General features: G+C 49.4%; 1 protein-coding gene across 1 annotated transcript in view; it reads right to left on the bottom strand.

Annotated features, from left to right (window-relative positions):
* PPP1R16B (protein phosphatase 1 regulatory subunit 16B) overlaps window positions 1-20445 on the bottom strand; it is a 63804-nt gene that overhangs the window by 27306 nt on the left and 16053 nt on the right. The window contains exon 2 of the mRNA XM_030503365.1: window positions 16198-16599. Coding sequence (XP_030359225.1) covers window positions 16198-16444 — 247 coding nt within the window. The 5' untranslated portion in view covers window positions 16445-16599. The remainder of the gene's footprint in view (window positions 1-16197; window positions 16600-20445) is intronic.

Below are 20445 nucleotides of genomic sequence, written 5' to 3'. Positions count from 1 at the left end.
CTCACAGAGAACACTTCCCTTTCACAAGAAAAACAGCTTAATAAAAACTGCTGATCCCAGTTTGACTTATCACAAGAGTCAAACGAGCCTGGAGCCTCTTTGGAAGATGCCCCTTTGCCTCCACCTGCCTCTCCAGGCAGCCAGTTCGCATGTGGTACAGCCAACAGCAGCACAGGCAGGTATAACAGGCATCACACGAGACTGCAGCAGAGAATAACTCGCTCAAAACCCAATTCACCCCAGGGCCGCATCGGCAGCGGTGCAGAGCCCGGCAGGAAGCCGGTGCCGGGTGGCCGCTCCGGGTGACAGGAAGCGCAGCGGCAGCAGGAACACCGAGATTTCCCCCAGCTATTCTTATCTTGTCTCGCAGTAACTCGAGGCTCAGAACTGAGGCCTATTCAGAACAAACAAACAAGCTGCTGCATTCACTAACCCCTGCTGCGTCCGGGAAAGCGCTGTAAATCACATGCACAGACAGGGTTTACATGCAGGAGAGACAAGGAACACACATCTGCAATGATTTTATGGCATACCAGCACAGTTAATGGTTTTATGCTCCTAAAAACCAGCGACTTAAATTCCAGGCTGTCACAGATTTTAATCCTGAGCTAATTTTTCCTCTCTTCTATCCTGTAGCATACATCACTATCATCGGGAGAGCAGAACTCACTAAAATCAGATTTCCTGAAGATAAGAGTACAAGAAAATTATGTTTTCTACTGCAAATCAGTTCAGCAGAGGCTCAGTAAAACATGATTGACAATTAATGTTTTCTTTCTGACAGCTAGTAGCAATTGTCTTCTCCTTAAATCTCGTGCACTTGCCAATTTAAAACTAATCTGTCCAAACATGAAAGAAAACATCTGGCAAAAAAAATCCCAATGAATATTGGCTAAGATTTACAAAGTTATACACCGGAGTGTCACCGGCTACAGCATGAGACAACTCAACAGTAATTAGAGTAAAGCCAAGATAGCCTTGTGGAAAGTGGCATCAGGCAAATGGAAAATGAATGGGAATAGCTAAATCAGTTTAGGTTTCCCTGACAAAGGTAGATCAAAAGAAAACTAACTCGATTAGGAGGGAGAGAGGCACTGGTCCAGATTCATCAAGCAAAGCAGAACAGTGAAGTGACATTTATGGTCTCTTTCCTTCCCAGCGTGGCAGAAAGCAACCAGCACGTACCAGTGGATCTGGCCCAGATTTACAGGCTAAGGGTAGACCCTTTTAAACAAGGCCAGCTCCCTCTCTCCCCCAGTGCACCTTCCCAGTTTAAGTAGCTGTCCAAAACCAAAAAAACAGGCCATAAGAAAAAAGCACACACACACCCCTGCCCCAATTTAATTCAATCAAGTAAGTGATGCTGGTTGCCTGTTGGCACTGGGCAGCTCATCCTGATAACGGGCAGGCCCAAGCTGCACCGCCAGACCCAGGCTTTTGGCACAGTTCATGTTAGCCACTGGGAAGAGCCCCACAGGATGGATTTGTTCCAGCACTGGTTGTGCCCACACATGGGTCCCAAGCAGCCTGCCCAGAGGATGCACACCAGTGCGGTGACGTGGTCCCTGATAGAAGCCAGCACTTGGACTAAGGCAGGACATGCTGCTGCTCCCCTTGGGATGCTTGCAGCGCTGAACCTTGCAGGAAGAGGATGCACGCACACACCCCAGGGGCACCATGCCTGCCTTCCCAAGGGAAGCCCAAAACACATTATGGATGCTGGTACCTGCACCAGCTGGGGCAACTAGAAGCCATCACCTCCTCCATCAAATCATCTCTCCCATGAGACTAGCTCATGGACAGCTACCACCACTGCTTACAAAGGGCTACTGTGGGCTAAACGTGGCCTCTCACTGACTTGCTAGGTACCTGGGCTCCTGCTCCACTGGTCACCCATAGAAGGGTTTGGGTTGGAAGGCACCTTCAAAGTTCACCTAGTGCAACCCCCCTCCTCAACTAGATCACGTCACCCAGAACCACATCCAGCCTGGCCTTGAAAGTCTCCAGAGATGGGGCATCCACCACTTCTCTGGGCAACCTGTGACAGTGTTTTACCACCCTCATTGTACAAAATTTCTTCCTCACATCCAGCCCTAATCTCCCTCCTTTAGTTTAAAACCACCACCTCTTGTCCTATTGCAACAGGCCCTGCACTCGTTAACCACTGCCTGAACTCCCTCTGCTGCACACCACACAGCTGCCAGGCTTCTCATGCCACCAGGGAGATGCGCCAGGGATGGGTAAATGCTCCACGGAGCCCCTTGTGTACCCACCTTCCCAAAAACCCCTGGAAACAACTCACTCCCCAAGGGTGATGATGGGGCAAAAAGCTCCCGCAGCAGCAGCGCTGGAGGAGGCTGCCCTGGCCGTGTCCCACTGCCTCCAGAGCTGTGCACGTCCCAGGGAATGCAGGAGCACAGCTAAACATTTTCTTTCCAAAGCAAATACCCACCAGGGTCTCATGACAGTGAAAGGCCTAAACCCACAAGTCAGCATTTTATATGAGCACTCTACACCAAAACTGTGCCCAATCTAAGGAGATTTGCACTGCTCCAGGAGGACATGCCAGAGCCAGGCTGCTCGCTCTGCTCCTGCATCATGCATGTCCTGCTCCAGCCTTCCCTTCACCCATGAGCATTTCCACCAGCAAACCCTCTCCGGTCACAGCTCTGCCACCCTCCTGCTTTGCTAGAGCCATGGGAGCTGTAAGGATGAGACAAATTGCTCCTATGCAGAAGCATGACCCTCCTACAGCATGTGGAGCTGCAGAGCACAGAGCGCTCCCAGGTCCTGCGCCCAGGAGCCAGTCCTGGCTCTCCCGTCCCCACTCCCGGTTCTCCCATCCCCACTCCTGGCTCTCCCGTCCCCAGAGGAAGGTGGCCTCCCACACAGCAGGTCTGCTACCCTACAGGCTTCTACCACAGCTATGGAGAATTCAGAATCCCCAACGAGAGCAAAGGGATGTTCACCACCAAACAGCCGGTACCCAATATCTCTCATGTCTTGGTGAGAAGTAAGTGTAAGCAAGGCTCTGCACGAGTCTCACCAAACCTCCATGTTCACACATGGGTCAGACACTATCCGACACCTCCCAAAGAGCTTATACTGAGTTGGACGTTATTAGGAACACAGAAACTGCTTTGGGACAGGGCAAAGCTGGTCTTGCAGCCTTGTCCACTGCAGTGTGAACAAAATATCCGTCTCCTGCCCCCTAGCCCCAAGCCCCCATGGTCCATGGGTGATAGAGCTATTCTTCATCTCCCAGTTACACAGCAACCAGTGCTGGTGTCAACCCCTCACATCAGCCTGCTGGGTTTTGAAGCCGCCTCCGGCATCCCAGCTGTGGCACCTCAAGACCTCCACACACAATGCTCCACGGAGGAGCAATTTCCAGAGGGCACAGCAGAGACAGGCCAGTGAGCAAACAAGGTGCCACCGCAATAAGCGGCGTGTTACAAGGAGAGGTTTTAAATAGATGTGAGCAGCTGAGTGGGTAGGTAAACAGGATCCCCATTTCCTTCCTGTTCCATGGCTGGAAAACCCAAAGGCCCTTCCACCTCTAGCTGCAATTCAAGCTGAGGAAGCTCCACTTCACATGAGGAAGTCAGTCAACAAATACTGCCCTTCAACTAGAAGACAAGTCTTTGAATATAAGTGAAACAAGAATACTTCCCATTCTCTTGTTCTCCTTAGGATAACAGGACAGATCAACACTGCAAACATTCCTGTTACTAAACACTTGGGAAATCTTAGAGCAGTGGGTGATACAATGCAACGATGACCCAAACCTTGAACCCACACTACAGATTCAGTGCTGACCAAATCTCAAATGACAGTTTGCCTTGCTTTGAAGAGTGATGGAAAATTGACACAGATGAGAATAATTTGGGTCAGGGGGTAGAGCAGCAGCTTCTTCACAGCTATTTCACAGCCACATGATTAAAGTGATACAAGAATAAATTTACTATGAAAGCGCACTGCAAATCCTGCTTAGATGCCCTTTAAGATCAAATTTTAAACTCACTGGCCCTTCTAATACAAGCAAAATGGATTTCCAGCATCTGTCCATGACCCACTGTCACCTACAACATTATGGTTGTGGCACAGCATCCAGCAGCAGGTTGAAAGTTGACTGGTTACAGCTTAGACTGGAGCTTCGTATCATATTCAGGACTCGCATTATTGTTTTGACAGCATCAGCTTTGGGAGGAAAGAAAACCCTGCGATCAACTGCCTGACAGCCAGGAGGATGTCACTGCAGATCCACAGGGACTGGCTGGAGCTCTAGCTCTTTCTAATGACTGCTATTTCAGGCTACCAAACACAGATTTTAATTTAAAGAGTCCCATTTAAGTTCCTGTGGAGCCCTGCTCTAGCCTTGCTAAGTAAAGACAAACTGACAGGATCTAAAGTGAAAACAGAAACCAGATCTGAACAGATCAAGAGTAATGGAAAGGGTCTGAACTCCCAAGAACTCATTCTTTGTGTTGTCCAGCTCCAGGTGTCTAAGTTAGGTCCTCGTCTCTGTAGAGCTGACAACCTCTCGCAACCTCTCGAGAGGGTTAATCACAGCACCCCAGTTTGTATCTCACCTGTCTCCTCTGACAACACATGAGAATTGAACCCAACATTGGTAGACAGATGGAAAATGTGCTCTTCTTTCCACATCCTTAACATGAGTAAGATAGCTGTCTTCTACTGCAAGGTCATTGCTCATTTCCAACTCCAACAGGCTGAGAGCTGGGACAGATTTCCAGGCAACTTCCTTGTCACAAGCTGTTGGGCAGACTGTAGATGTCCCGCAGCAATGAAACCATTGTGCAGCAGAGCTGCTCATGCCTGTGCAAGGACTTCATGATTTCCATTCAATAATATTCTGAACGTTAAAATTTTGCTTTTATTGAAATAGGTCATTTTGGTACAGAGAATCCTTCAGATTGGATAATTTGAAAGACTTTAAATCATGTCTCACTACATTCAAGCTACATTCACTACATTCATCATCAACCAGAAAACCATGTAAGTATCAGCACTTAATCTCCAACCTTTGCTGCTCTGAATCAGACCAGACTGGAAATACTTTGAAGGTGCCAGAATCTCCCCCACCCACTCAAAAGGTGGCTGTTTCCAGGCAGAGGTAGGTGTAACAGGGGATGATGTACACGCTGTGTGCAGATAACGCTTCTCTACTGCAGAAACCATCAGCTGCCAGCCATGGTAAACAGGGTTAGGTGACTGTCAGGGTAATTCCTGCTCTAGTCTCCCTTTTTTAGAGGTCGACACTGCAGTAGTAGTTCTAAGGAGGAAAAAAAAGTGGGGTTTTTTGGTTCTGTTTCACAGGTGTTGGTTGATTTTTATAATTAACAGGATTTCACTTGTCAGCCCAGATAAAGGCACACAAAGATAAACGAGACTTTGGAAGTTTCACATCACAATTCAGAGCTTGGTGCTCTTACACTCAACACAGGGACCCCTCCTCTGTGCCACTCTGAAAGCAAAGCTAGGCAGAGCAGATGAGACCACCAGGAAAAAGGGAACTGAGACCTACCCTGAGATCCTTGGCCAAACTGACAGACGCTGCAGATTACAACACGCATACGGAGCATGAGAAACACAACAGAGCAACTAAAGCCTGTTTCCTACACAAGTAACATTTACAGTCAGTCTCTACCTCACACTTTCTGGGGAATCCAGAAGCCAAATTCAGCAATAAGCAGTTGCAAATTGCAGGGACCTCAGCGGAAACTGCATTTGCTTGCAAGTAGCTGCACATGGGCTCTTGTTCCCTGAATTCAAAGGAGCACAGGTTGCTTGATTGCATCTTGGCTCTTGATTGCAAATGCATCAGCAGACGGAATTAAACAGTTGGCTTCCTGGCCTCGCAGCACCCTCTGGGTGATGGGTTAGAGGGTAGGCAGGGCTCAGAAGAGGCTTTTAACAGTCGTGCCAGAATCTGACTTTTTTTTTTAATTTCATTTTATTTTCTGTCAGGACACTGGCAGCGGGTGATGAGGCTCCTCAGAGCTCTGGCCAGGCTCCAGGGGAAAAACATGCAGGGAAAGTGGATGTAAAAGCAACTCTGCACTAGGTTATAAGGCACCGCCTGAAGCAGCTGCCATAGCAACTGCTATTAAAGAAAGAATTAGAGCATTCTCCACGGAAGTAGGAAAACTCGCAGTCAATAAGCATGAGGATGGGATGCAAAGAAAACAGGAGGATAAAGACAAGCAAGTAGAAAAAATATGCAGAACTGAATGAGAAGCAGGGGCACTCACACAGGTGTATGTGCTCTTGTGTTGTGGAGATGCCTATAAATACACTAAGATACCTAACTCCAGCCTCATTAGCAAGCATTTTAGATTGAGTTGATCCTGCCTTGAGGCAGGAGGTGGATTACATGACCTCCCAAGGCCCTCTCAAACTCTATTTTCCATGGTTTCAGGAGGAAGAAATCTACACCAGCTGAGCTGAGCTGGCCCAAATCCAGAAAGGCAGGAATTTAAATCGGGGGCGGGGGGAGAAATAGATGTAATCCACTTTTCAAGTTCTCCCTGATCAGGAGAAGTGACAAAAAGCAAAGCCGGCAATCACAGTGCACAGCCAAGTTCTTCCCGGACGGAAACGTGTTTTCAGCTGTGTCAGGGTAAAGCAGCCAAGTGAGGTTTAGCTCTGCAAGAAGCCTTCACCTCCAAAAATATCAATTTCCCCACCAGTATTCACTTGCAAAGCAGAGTTATGTGCTTAGCTGCAGAACTGTGATTTTGGTTGTGGGTTGGGTTTAGAGCTTTGGGGTTTCTTTTTTGACAAAATACACTTGAAAACAGAATGATGCTGCAAAATGCCAGGTACCAGCAAGCCCTCAGGAGTGATCAGGCATGTGTCGTACATCCTTTTGCCAGAATTGTATTAAATATCATAACACAGCACCATAGCAAGACAGAGCCTTGGCTATGGGAGGTCACAGCCAAGGTGGGAAGACAGACGATATTTCATTCCAGGTTGCTACTGCTTATTACACAGAAGATACCAGAGGTCCCCGACTGAGCTACTATTTACACTCTCTAGTTTCTTGTTATTGCAGTGGGACAAAAGACACGGTTCATTGGAGCATAGGAAACAGCACCTGGAGGGCAGCCAGGCAGGCAAGAAACACGGTGCCTGGAAGAAACCCCATGTCACAGCCCCCGGAGCAAGGAGCTGGTTGGGCTGTACATCAGAATCTCTGCTCTGGAGCCAGGCTGAGAGAGCTGGGCTGGGGCAGCCTGGAGAAGAGAAGGCTCCTGAAGGGGAGACCTTAGAGCAGCTCCAGTGCCTAAAGGGGCTACAAGAAACCTGGAGAGGGGCTTTGGACAAGGCCCTGGAGGGACAGGACAAGGGGAATGGCTTTAACCTGCCAGAGGGGAGATTGAGATGAGCTCTGAGGCAGCAGCTCTTCCCTGTGAGAGTGCTGAGGCGCTGGCACAGGGTGCCCAGAGAAGCTGTGGCTGCCTCATCCCTGGCAGTGTTCAAGGCCAGGTTGGACACAGGGGCTTGAAGCAACCTGCTCTAGTGGAAGGTGTCCCTGCCTGTGGCAGGGGGTTGGAACTGGATGAGCTTTAAGGTCCCTTCCAACCCAAAGCGTTCTCTGATACTATGATCAGCTCTTCCATGCCATTATCCTACTAAGCAGGCAGCAAAGCGCAGTGCTTTCAGTGCTTGATCCAACCCATACCCATCTCCACACTCACATGCCTTGGTCTCCCTCATGCGGATGGCAGGCAGTGATCCCACTGGGACATCACAAAGACAACCAAGCTGGGAAGTTTCTGGCTTTGACATTTGACCAATATGTCAGCAAGTATTATCAGGCTCAGACTGGGAAGTTCTGGCTTTGACATTTGACAGCCTGTAGTTATCAGAAAACAAGCAGCCATAAAATGCTGCCTCCACACCCTTGGAAGCAGAGCAGCCAGGACAGGGAAGGGAAAGGTTAAGCACCAACGATTTAGCACTTGGTTGTAGGCAGGAACATCTCCTGGCTGAATTAAGGTTCCGCTGATAATCTGCCTTTGGCTGACCATGTCCTGACGTTCCCGGTGAAGGCAGCAACTGCATCCTGAGCTCTCCCTGCTGTGATTTGGCTGGGCAGGGTTTGCAGAGCAGATGGTGACCTTACATATCCTACCTACCGCACCTTGCACACACAACCCTAAGAGTTCCACTTAGGAACTCTTGCTCCCCACTGCACAGATCTCATTTCAAAAGGGAATACTCCTTACTCACAGTTGCATCAAGAAGCAGCCACTGAAAATACTAACAAACCAAAGAAATGCTCAGTTTGCATTTAGGTTCCAAAGTTTTCCCTCCTAAACACATTGCAGCCAAATTTTAGAAGCCAACTAAGTTATTTATGCCTCTTCCAGTAAAAAACAAAATCTGAGATTGGCAACAGTCATTGGCCAATTCCTGTTTGATTTTAAAACACCTTGAATCCAAACAGACCGTCTTTACTGGAGGGACAAGTAACTGAATCCAATGTTTATGCGTTATCTTGTAATGCTATTACAAGGTACATAAGAAACATTTTCAGTGGTATCAGAACTGGTAGAAGCTGGCACATATGTAAAAGCCAGAAACTGAAGCAACATGAAATCAACCCACTTGCATCACACAAACCAAGAACATGTGTGCTGCCCAGACAAAGTGCATACAGAGAGATGTGCCCATGGAGGTAGGGGTGGTGGTTAAATTTTGATCAAAACAGTTCCAGGCAGGATCCCCACATCACCACTTCTCAGCAAGGACATTTGTGTGCATGTTTTCAAGTCTTGTCTTAGTCAAGGAAAGCAACTGCTCACTGTGCGGTGCACCGGAGGGAGACCGCTTGTGCTATGAGCCTTGCTTGGAGTCGAGAAACTCAAAAGATGCACCATTTCTAGTCTGGAATGAGTCTGTTTCTCAACTTACGCATCTTGAAACAGCAAGCAGCAATGCTGAGTGCATGTGACAGCTAGTGCCCAAGAACAGACACCTCGAGCCTCCTGAAAGGGATTACAAAGATGCTTAACTGGGACCTGTCCTGGGTTCAGCTATAGCAGTCATTTTTCTCCTGCTTAGTAGCTGGTGCAGTGCGGTGTTTTTTAACTTTCAGCCTGGGAACGACGCTGATAACACTGATGTTTTTAGTTGTTGCTAAGTAATGTTTATTCTGACCAAGGACTTTCTCAGTCTCATGCTTTGCCAGGGAGGAGGGGAAGCCGGGAGGAAGCAGAGACAGGACACCTGACCCAAACTAGCCACAGGGGTATTCCATACCACAGCACGTCATGCCCAGTATATAAACTGGGGGGAGTTAGCCGGAAGGCCCAGATCACTGCTCGGGTCGGGCTGGGTATCGGTCGGCGGGTGGTGAGCAATTGTATCCTCTCCCCTTGTTATTTCACTAATCATTATTATCATTGGTGGTAGCAGTAGTGGTTTTGTGTTATACCTTAGTTGCGGGACTGCTCTTATCTCAACCCGTGGGAGTTACATTCTTCCGATTCTCCTCCCCATCCCTCCGGGAGCGGGGGGAGGAAGAAGGGGGGAAGTGAGCGAGCGGCTGCGTGGTTCCGAGTTACCGGCTGGGCTCAAACCACGACAGGACCAAAGTTCTTCTACAACAGCTGCTGTCACATTTTATAAAACAATGGAAGTTAAGGAATGTGTTTTATCTCATTTCATTATTCAATTCATTTTTTTTAAGTATTTCTGATCAAACTTTTTTGATTAAGGAAAGGGTTTGAAACAGAAAGTTTGGTTTGGGGAGGGCCTCATCCCAGGTAAACCCGAGATGGACTTTCAGCATTAATTTCCAAACAGAAGAGCTGGCATTTCAAGCTCTTACAGAAATGGGAATAATCATCCCACGGGATTGAAATCCCACTAAGCAAGGAAAAAAAAACCCAAAAAACCCCCGATTATTTACTTGTTATGACAACAGAGAAAGTTGCATTCTCAATATTGCTCATGCTCCCAGATGCCAGCTAGTTAGTGCCATATGCAAGCAACCCCATGTTGGCATCGTATCCAGATTGCATGAAAAAGCTAAGTTAAATGTGGCCAAATATGTGAATCTGCTTTTGGAAAACATACCAACCACCATTAACAAAATTAACAAGATCCATCATTGCCAAGGGCTCCCACACCCAGCTTCCCAAGGACCACAGCCTTAATTTCCACACCTATGGAGTTTAAAACTCCAGAAACACCTTTGTTATTGAACTGAAACTTTTCGTTTCTGATTCAAGGCATTCCCCAAATACCCAGATGCACTCCGGCTGCTTGCAAGAGAGAGAAAAAAACAGATTTTGGGGGGTTTTTGTTGGGTTTTTTTGTCCCCAGAGCCCTTCAAAGGGCACCAAACCCAGGAGAAAAATCTCAGACAGAAAAACTCCCTATGCACTTGCTCATAGATTTGGACACAGGAACTCCATGTAAAAAGCTTCAGGAGACTAATAATGTGGGTGGAAAATTAAAGCGCCTCATAAAAGGTTTTTAGTAACAAGGGAACAGATCACATCACCTTGTAAAGGTTAAAGAAAGCAATTTATAGACACTAATTAGGGCCTCTTTTTAAAGTGCCTTTGCAAATGACAAGGTTGGGTTTATTCCAGAAGGGTGCAAAGGGAGCGCGGAAGGAGCTGCCTGGAGATGGCTTGTAAAAGGTTTACCACGCTCGTCATTACCACAAATCTACAGGAGATTTAAGGGTCTGCAAGAAATGAAACATAGGGGATGCATTGATACGAATAAGCTGTGCAATGGCTGTAACCCTCCCCAGGGAAATCCTCCCCACACTAGTGCAGAACACAGCCAGCCCCAAGCTTGCGCCTGCTGCTCTGCTAATGGACCATTCTGATGGATGCCAAGTCCAAGGTCATCAAACCCGAGTTTTCATTCACTTTTTGCTTACCAGCCCAAACCACCAGTGTGTGCATGGTTAAACTGCTGCAGAGATGCTGTTTTATGTAACGCTCTGGCTCTGAAAGTTTTGCAGGATGAAGTGCCAGAAGGTGGGAACTGAAGGACTTTGCAGTGATGCTTCCCAGAGCCATGGCTGAGAGGAGGCAACTCTCACCTAAAAGCAGGAGAAACCAGGGCACTTCCAGCCCTGCTGAAGGTGAACCAGTCCTTCACGGGCTTTATTTCACTGTTAGTTTGCTGAAGAGAACACAGCTCACCTGCCAGCTAACACAAATACCTTCAGCTTCTGCCATTCAGGTGGGAGCTTCCCCTGCAAACGGGCTGGGTGTGTAAAGGACTGCCAGGCAGCAAATCATAGAACGCTTTGGGTTGGAAGGGACCTTAAAGCTCATCCAGTTCCAACTCCTGCCACGGGCAGGGACACCTTCCGCTAGAGCAGGTTGCTTCAAGCCCCTGTGTCCAACCTGGCCTTGAACACTGCCAGGGATGGGGCAGCCACAGCTTCTCTGGGCACCCTGTGCCAGCGCCTCAGCACTCTCACAGGGAAGAGCTTCTGCCTCAGAGCTCATCTCAATCTCCCTTCTGGCAGGTTAAAGCCATTCCCCTTGTCCTGTCCCTACAGGCCCTTGCCCAAAGCCCCTCTCTCCAGCTTTCCTGCCAGCCCCCTTTAGGTATTGGAAGGCTGTTAGAAGGTCTCCCCAGAGCCACATATCTGTACTGGCAGCCACTTTACCCACCTCTGGGATGTCAATGTATGAAACACCAGCTCCTCTGCCCCTGCTCAGGAGCTGCTTTTACAGGAGCTCAGTGATGCAGAAAGACCTGGACACAACAGCCCTGCAGCCACCAAGGCTGCTTTTGGGGCCGACATGTTGCCCAGGGAACAGCCTCCTCTCCATGGTTTCAGTCCACCACCTTGCAGGACAGCTTGAAGGGCCACAGCCTTCAGCACCCGTCACAATTTCTTTGCAATTAGTACAGGAGTTCACAAAGCATTGCTTTATTGCATTATAAAGCAACTCTTCGCAGCCGCTAGAGCAGCCCAGAGGCTGTATACAACACTGCTGCTGCCTGTGAGCTCTGCATGGATGGAGTGTCCTTCCCTTTGTGCTGTCCCCCTGCAACCAGCTCAGATCGTGCCTAGAGCTGGGTGAGGGCTTGAACCTATTTGCACTTCAAACGGGTGATGGTGGGTGATGCCCCTGCACAGCCCCTGCGCCCGGGAGGGCACCGCGCGTCCCGTGTGGTAGCCGGGAGTGCTCTGCTCTAACCCTGGAGCTCACCCAAGAACTGTCTGAGGTATTTCAGCTTTCCCAATGGCAGGTCCTGGCCAGCACGCTGCAGCCCAGGGGGTCACTGCCCAGCATCTCCCTCTCCCCAGCACGACTGTCCGCGCACATCTGCCAGCATGTTTGTGGTGTGCTCCCTACCCTGTTCTGTCGGCAGAGATCCAAGGGAGATTTTTAGAGCAGTTTGTTTGTTAAACCTGGGATGTTTTGACAGACCTGTTGCAGAAGATGTGAAGAACGAGCAGGCAGAAGCCATCACCCCTTCACAGCTCCTGCCCATCATGGGGCTGATGATCAGGGGTCTGGAGCATCTCTCTTACAAGGAGAGATTGCGGGAGCTGGGCCTGTTTATTCTGGAGAAGAGCAGACTGAGAAGGGATCTCAACAATGCAGATCAGTATCTCATAGGCAGGTGCCAGGAGGATGGTGTCAGACTCTTTCCAGTGGTGCCCAGTGACAGGACGAGGAGCAAGGACCATAAACTAAAATACAACAAGTTTCACCTCAACATGAGGAAGAACTTTCTGCTGAGGGTGTCAGAACCCTGGCACAGGCTGCCCAGGGAGGCTGTAGAGTCTCTCTCTCTGGAGACATTCCAAACCCACCTGGACACATTCCTGTGTGACCTGCTCTGGGTGGCCCTGCCTTGGCAGGGGGTTGGACTGGACGATCTCCAGAGGTCACTTCCAACTCTAATGATTCTGTGATGCTCTCCAGGAGCTCTTGCCTTCAGTCCTGCTTTGCCACCATGCTGAGAAACAGCAATTCTGCAACACCCCCAGTCACCCGCAGACAAGGGCCAGGTTGGACACAGGGGCTTGGAGCAACCTGCTCTAGTGGAAGGTGTCCCTGCTCATGGCAGGGGCTTGGAACTGGATGAGCTTTAAGGTCCCTTCCAACACAAACCAGTCTGTGATTCAAAGAAACCTGCATTTCTCATACAGGAAAGAAGTCCTCTCCCCAAGGCTGTCACATTTGCTGCGGGCTTGGTGGGAAGCTGGGGTGGCCCAGCCCAGTGCCTGTGCCATAGATGGCAGAAGGAAACGGGGGCTGGGGACAGTGCTGCAGGTACCTATGGGTGTGCAAGACCTGAGCAAAACAAGAGCTGCTCTTTCAATTGCATCTTGGCAGGGCACAGGCAAAGGACAGTGAAGTTGGGATGTCCAGGTCCTGAGGGACACGGGGCTGCTCCCTGGAGGGCAGGGCAGGGTTGTGCACCACCAACTCCATCTTACAGGGCTCAATCCACTGCCTCCATGAGGAGGTTACACCGCAGCAGAAGGCACCTTCTGGACAAAGAGCCAAACCACTAACCAACTTCACTGTCTCTTCCCCACTTTCATTGCACATCCCTTCTGCCACAGCAGGAGCGAGAATGTTCAAAGTAAATACACACGTACAGAAGTCACACAGGATGGAAATGCACAGCCGCAGAGGAGACACGTGCCAGCTGCACCCCCGGCTCTCCAACCTGCCTCACGCCAACTCAACTTCTTCATCACTTATACTTCGCCTCCCCCTCCACTTCCCACATGAAACAAAAGATGATTCATACACCAAAATAATTACCTGGGACCTCCGAGAGCCCATGAATTCCCGAATTCCCCCGCTTTGGCCTCACCTGCTGGCTAAGGAATATTGCCAGTTTGGGATCTGGGTTTGACTCTGTCCCCTCCTCCCCTTCACACTGGTTCCACAGCACAGAGGGGACGGAGCAGGGACAGAAACTGCCCACACACTATTTGTAGGACTTAAATTAAATTACCACAAAACAAATCAAATTTAAAAACCTGAGGCATCTCAAAAACCCAGCTCCAGCGGGGAAGCATGTCTGGAACAGGGATCCTGCTCCTGCCCTCCCCGCTGTGTGGAGAGGTTGATTTTCCACCAACAGGGAAATGCCTTTATCAGGTTTGGTGTAACCAGTATCACTTCAAAGAGCAACCGATGGTTAAAGCCGGCTACATGGGCTCGCATATAGAAAGAGGTCAAGTGTGTGCAGCAGGTTGAGGGAGGAGATCTGGATGAGCTTTAGGGTCCTTTCCAACACAAACCAGTCTGCGATTCTGTCATTACAGTACCAAGAGAGACCTGCAGCAATGGATTTTGCCTTACAGGAAGAAAAGAGTGAAGTTGTGAGCTGAAAGCTCAACTCTTGCATGCCCAACAGCCAAGTATCCGTGTCCACACATGGTGCAAGACTGTTGTCCACAAGACCTCTGACACCAGTACATTAACACACCAGCCCTGCTCACTGTCACCAGTGTGCACAACCAACCTCCTGCAGTGCCATATTTGCAGATGCCTCTGCCATTTGTGCATCTCTCACAAAATATGAAAGTATTTGTAAGACAGACAATGAAGGAGTTTTCTCCCTTCCAAACTGCCCAGATTCAGAGCCAGAAAGCACAGAAAGCAAAAGTACATGGTTGGGCCTCTCGCAGACCCGTGGCCCCATCACACCCTCCAGCCCAAGCACTGAGCAGAGGCACCATCACCACATGAGGAGGAGGATGAAATGCTCATTATTCACTCCAACACTGTGAGCTGTCACTTACAGGCAAGCAGCTGGGTACCAAACCCAAAGCCATACCCTGCCAAGTATCTGCCAGCACAGAGTTGGTACAAGTCCTAAATCTGTCATGTCAGGCAACATCTACAGACACGATTTCTGTAGGGCTCTTGGAGGCTTTGCTGTTGGGGCTCTCCTAGAAGACTACAACAGCTCAGAGAAACAGGTTCACTGGAGCAAAGAGCTGGAAACAACTGTTAAACCCTTATAGCAAGGAAGAAACAAATAAAACCCTGCAATTTCCAGGGCATTATCCCAGGTCTGCTCGCTCAGAGAGGCTACAAATGCAGCAAAACCACAGATGTGCAGCAGGGCTTGTCAAATGCTTCTAACACACTGCCCAGGCCATCACTGTCCACCACCACAGTGCTCCAGTCCCAAACAGCTGCAGAACATGCACACAAGGACAGGTTATGGTGCACAAAAGGCCTTCTCAGAAACAGGGACATGACTTTGGGGAGATTCCTCACAAGACAAGGTCTTTGCCTTCCATCCACATATGAGGTAACTATACACTGCTTCTTGCAAAAGATGCTGGAAACTAGAGCAACATTCCCCAGCAGAGATGCAACTCAACTGGTCACATTTCCTTGGCATCTCCTTTGTCTCCACCATGGCAGAGGATCAGGAAGATCACACCAATTTAGCTGCCTGGCAGAGCTGCAACCCCAAAGGCTGCTCCTTTCCTCTGAGAAAGGTTTATACTTCTCCGCAAAGAAGAAAGCTCCAGCTCCCCAAAGCTTACAGGTTTCCCCCACACTGTGCTGAGGTTAATGGAGATCAACTTTTAGACTTTCTTTCCTTCCTCACTTCAGATTTTGAAGCAAAAGCAAAGCACTTTGATCCACTTTGAAGTGGTGCAATTAAACCAAATTGTGAACAATTTGCAGTTCTCTTCTATAGGAAGCATTAAGCAAAGCTGTGCTATTTTGAATGGGAGGGAAAAAATCATACATCCCTGTAGCTCTCAATCCCCCCAAGCAGGGAAGCTGAAGAGATTTACACTGACATGTAAATCTCTGTGACAGACTTCTATAAAAACCACTAAAACAGGCACACCCAGAAGGCAAAGAAATGATTCACACCTTCTGTAAGCAGAAAGTGTGAAAGAGAAGATGAAAGCTGCCTCCCCTTCCCCAGACCTCAGTCATAACTCCTGCCCAATCCTGGCATTTGTGTGCCCACTCCTGATGTCAATCTAGGTAATGCTGGTGTCCCACAGTGTTTTGAGCACCGCACAGTTGTATCAGAGATAACAACACTCTAGAGACCAACAGCACATCAAGGGTAGTGCAGTCCATGGATGTCAACACAGATGCCTCTGAACACCACAGCACTACATGGACCTCACACACAGCCAGACAAAGCAATTCCCAGACCCAAGTGTCATACCTTCCTCCAAGTCATTCCTCAGGGAAGCCTCCAGCAGAGCAACGCTGGCTTCAAAAGACACTTTCTTTCGGTTAACAGCATTTCTTTTCTTCTCATGCTTCCGCTTCTTATGCTGCATCTCCTTCTCATACTGCGCCCACTTCTTCAGCTGCTGAGCCCTCCGCTTCTGTGCTGCCCGGAGCCTCTCCAGTGTGGGCACCTTATCCAGCAGCTGCAGCTCTGTCAGGAGGTCCACATGGGCATCCATGGCTTCTGCTAAGAGGGGGAGTGGGGCGAAGGATGTCCCAGTGGGAAACAATGCCCCACTGCAGGTCTGGATCGCAGCCACCCGCTGCTATACCATCATCTTGGGGTCAGGCAGGGAAAGGCCCATCGCAGTGACCGATGAAATGTGCTGGAAACCTGAAACGAAGAGGAACGTGAGGGATCAACTCTCATCATCCCTGCGGAACAGCAACCAAGACCAGCCTGCTGGAAAACTGACAGACAACACCTACCAGCTCAAAAGGCAGCTCATGTATTTGCACTTTAATTGCTTTAATTGAGCAGCAACACACAGAGCAGAGGGGACCAAGGCTGCAGTGGCAGAGCCCAGGGCAGACATAGGCACAAGACAGAGCCATCCCAGCACAAATAACCCAGAAGCAAAAGGCTGGAGATAAATGGAGATCTCAGTGCACCAAAGCCTAGAAGGTTATCCCAGAGGAGCTCTACCCACCAGGAGCATCGTCTGCGCTCTTCCACACCTTCCACTAGAGCAGGTTGCTCCAAGCCCCTGTGTCCAACCTGGCCTTGAACACTGCCAGGGATGGGGCAGCCACAGCTTCTCTGGGCACCCTGTGCCAGCGCCTCAGCACCCTCACAGGGAAGAACTTCTCCCTCAGAGCTCATCTCAATCTCCCCTCTGGCAGGTTAAAGCCATTCTCCCTTGTCCTGTCCCTACAGGCCCTTGTCCAAAGCCCCTCTCCAGGTTTTCTGGAGCCCTTTTAGGCACTGGAGCTGCTCTAAGGTCTCCCCTTCAGGAGCCTTCTCTTCTCCAGGCTGCCCCAGCCCAGCTCTCTCAGCCTGGCTCCACAGCAGAGCTGCTCCAGCCCTCGCGGCATCTCCATGGCCTCCTCTGGCCTCGCTCCAACAGCCCCTTCTCACCCCAGCCCTAGTCAAGGGCAGACGGATAGCATACGGCTCTCAGGGAGGCATTACCAACACTTAAACCACCTCAAATACTTAAAAACATGGGGGGTTGTGTTCATTTCTCTCTTCCTTCAGGTTTGTTCTTTACCACATGCCAGCTCATTCTGGCTTCACTGTACAGACTCCATAAGCACATCAACAAGAGCAGGTCAATCACAGCCCCAGAATCTCTGTGTGACCACAACACCAGAGGCCTCTGAGCAGCGCTACCCACAAAGCCATCAACCAGGTGACCCATCCTCTGCTGCACAGGAGCAGGAAACATGCCCCAGATTTAAGGAGCAGCCCAACAAGGAAAGGTGCATTTGAAGTAAAGCAATGTCACAAGCAAATTGCATGAATCCTTTCCCAACTGACCTGCACAAAGCACACTGAGTGGCCAGGTGAGTGTGCCTGAGCGAGATGAGCTGCAAATAACCACATAGGAGATGAGAGCTCTTATGGTTCAGTCAGCCTGAAGGAAGGGAAGCGAGGCAAGAGTTGATGGGGAAGAGAGAATATGGAGAGCTTAAATATTCACAAGCACCTGAGAAAGCACCAACGGGGTAGCTGAAGCCATTGCTTTCTCAACTATCCTGCTCCAAAGAGGAGGAAGAAACAGCCTCACAAGCAGTGAATACAAAGCATCTACGGGTAAAATAGCAGCAGAAGAGAGGTATTAAAACAAGATGAGAGACATGGTGAGGATACAGACCTTACCCCATCCCGCCAAGCCAGGAAAAGCCACTGTTTATCCCTGAGTGCTTCAGAGGGTGAAGTAGCCCAGTCGGAGAGGCTTTACCCTGAGGAGCTGCAGGGAAATGTCCATGCCATGCAGCACATCCACCACGTCCCAGTAAACTTCACAAGGTTGAGACACCCACTCCTTCCAAACACTGCTACAGACCTTTCACAGTGGTTTAACCTTACCTATAAATATCTCAGCTGACTGACAGCAAGACTCACCATTTCCTCCAAGAGATAATTGGTATAACTGAAAACAAACAAACGCAGCCAGAGCACACAGGCAGGTCTGAGCAGTCTCTTTATCCAGTGCATTACAGAATGATAGAACCAACCAGGTTGGAAAAGACCTTTAAGATTAGGTTGTTGTAGAGAGCAAGAAGGCCAACAGAAGGCCAAGAGCAGCTTCAGCAGGACCTGTAAACCATATTTTGAGGGTTTCAGGATAAACTCAAACAAAAAACTCAACAACTGTGTTCCACCCCTTAAGAACTTAAGATTGCAAAAAAACCCAAAAAATGTTTTAGCTCCTCATAGTGACAAACCCAAATCCTTGCAAAGTTTTTCATAAGAGAAACACCAACCTAGAAATCAAATGCTTGAGATGGAAAATACCAACTCATGACTGGGAATGCCGGGAAGCAAGAAAAGTATTCCACGGCTGCTCCATTGCACGAGAGCCCTGCACAGCTCTGCCTGCCTGCAGGGACTCACCACAGCCCCCAGACACCCTGCCCACACAAGCAGTGGAAATGCAGCTTTCCAAAACGCTTTTCTTTTGGGGCAGGCACATTTTCCAAGGACAGGCACTTGGCTGGAAAGCTCTTCAGCACCTCCCGTGAACTCGGCTGCGCAGAGGCTCTGCCCCTCGCAGGCATTCCTAGGAAGGTATCTGTTTTGGCAATCTCCACTCCAGTAACACAGGCTGCAGATCTGAAGCCCCGTTTACAATACCTCGAAGGAGGGGAGGTAAGGGCAGGAAATGCCTCTCAGCATAAAATATGCGGCACTCCCACCCTGCTCCTTTTCCAGGCCACTTCTGCCATTGTTCGCTGAAAGATGAACAAATATTTTCCAAAACACACCTGAAGTAGAAACAAGGACCTACTTCTGCAGGGGTGGGTTTTCCTAAAAGCAAAGAAACTTTATTTCAGCATTTCCGTGTTTGCTCAAAAAAAGCTGGAAGATTTCTTGGTGGTATTAGGACTGCACCTTGCAAAGAGCAACAGGACGTTGATTTATAAGGAAAGGAAAAGTGTGGCTTGCTCTGCTTGCCTGTGTTTCAGCTTTCCTGCACACACTTTGTCCTCTAGCAGCTCCTCTGCTCTCACAACAGAACAAAAGGGAGATTCAAGTGGCCTACAGAGGGGAATAAAATGGAGAGATCTACAAACACCAAGAGACTTCTGGAAGTACCAGCCACCAGTGTCTCTTCAACCCAACTAGCAAATGAATCTCTAAAGAAGCAGAGAGGTCACTCCGAGAGGTCCTCCTGCAGGAGACACCGCTCAACTTCTTCCAGACTGAGGTTCAAATCCCCTTGCACCATCCATGGACTCCAGAGCCTCAGAGAGACTGGCTCCATCACTCCAGCTGCCTGTTTCCAATGACCTAGTTTCTTCCTGTACCAAACAAATGCCACATTGACTTCTCATGGCACAAACTGGTGGGTGTAACTACAGCACAGTTTCAGGCCCCAGCATCTGTTTACCTGCAGAGCGACACAGCAGCTGGCTGTGTGGGTGCCTGTGGTTTGCAAGGCATCGCATTTTGGTTTCTGTTTTATTCAAGGGGGGGGGAGGGAAGAAAAGTGTTGCTCCTCATGTTTGAGAGAGCAGAGTTTCCACGAGCTCAGCAGATCCGAGCTGCCATGCCGAGCACATCCTGCCAGACACACACAGCCCCACAGCGACAATGGACGATGACTTCAAGGGTCAAGAGGAAGACTAGATGCTCTCTATTGTATTGTGCTTGTGCCACTGCCATCCTCTGGGTGCTGTGGCAGAGCAAGACCCACTTCAACCATGTCAAAGATCAGCCCCTACAAAAGGCACGCAAGCACGGGCAAACACGATCTTCTGTCTCACCTTAGTATGGGATTCACCTCACTGAGCTCGAGGACTTTCGGGGCACTGGTTACTCACTTGCAGTGCAAGAAGAGATGGCAATGCTGTGAAGTGAGAGTTTACCAAGCCAGTGGTTGCTACAAGCTCCTCACCACCAGCCCTGCCTGGAGCAGTCCTTCAGCTCCTCTATGCATACTTCTCTCCATGTCACATTTAGAGGCTGGCACACCTGCATCCCACAAAGCAGAAAACCAAGTGCACTCATCTT

The sequence above is a fragment of the Strigops habroptila genome, chromosome 13 (assembly GCF_004027225.2).
Source record: "Strigops habroptila isolate Jane chromosome 13, bStrHab1.2.pri, whole genome shotgun sequence".
Classification (NCBI taxonomy): domain Eukaryota; kingdom Metazoa; phylum Chordata; class Aves; order Psittaciformes; family Psittacidae; genus Strigops; species Strigops habroptila.
The sequence above is the reverse complement of the archived record's forward strand: the minus strand, read 5'-3'. Positions and strand labels throughout refer to the sequence as shown.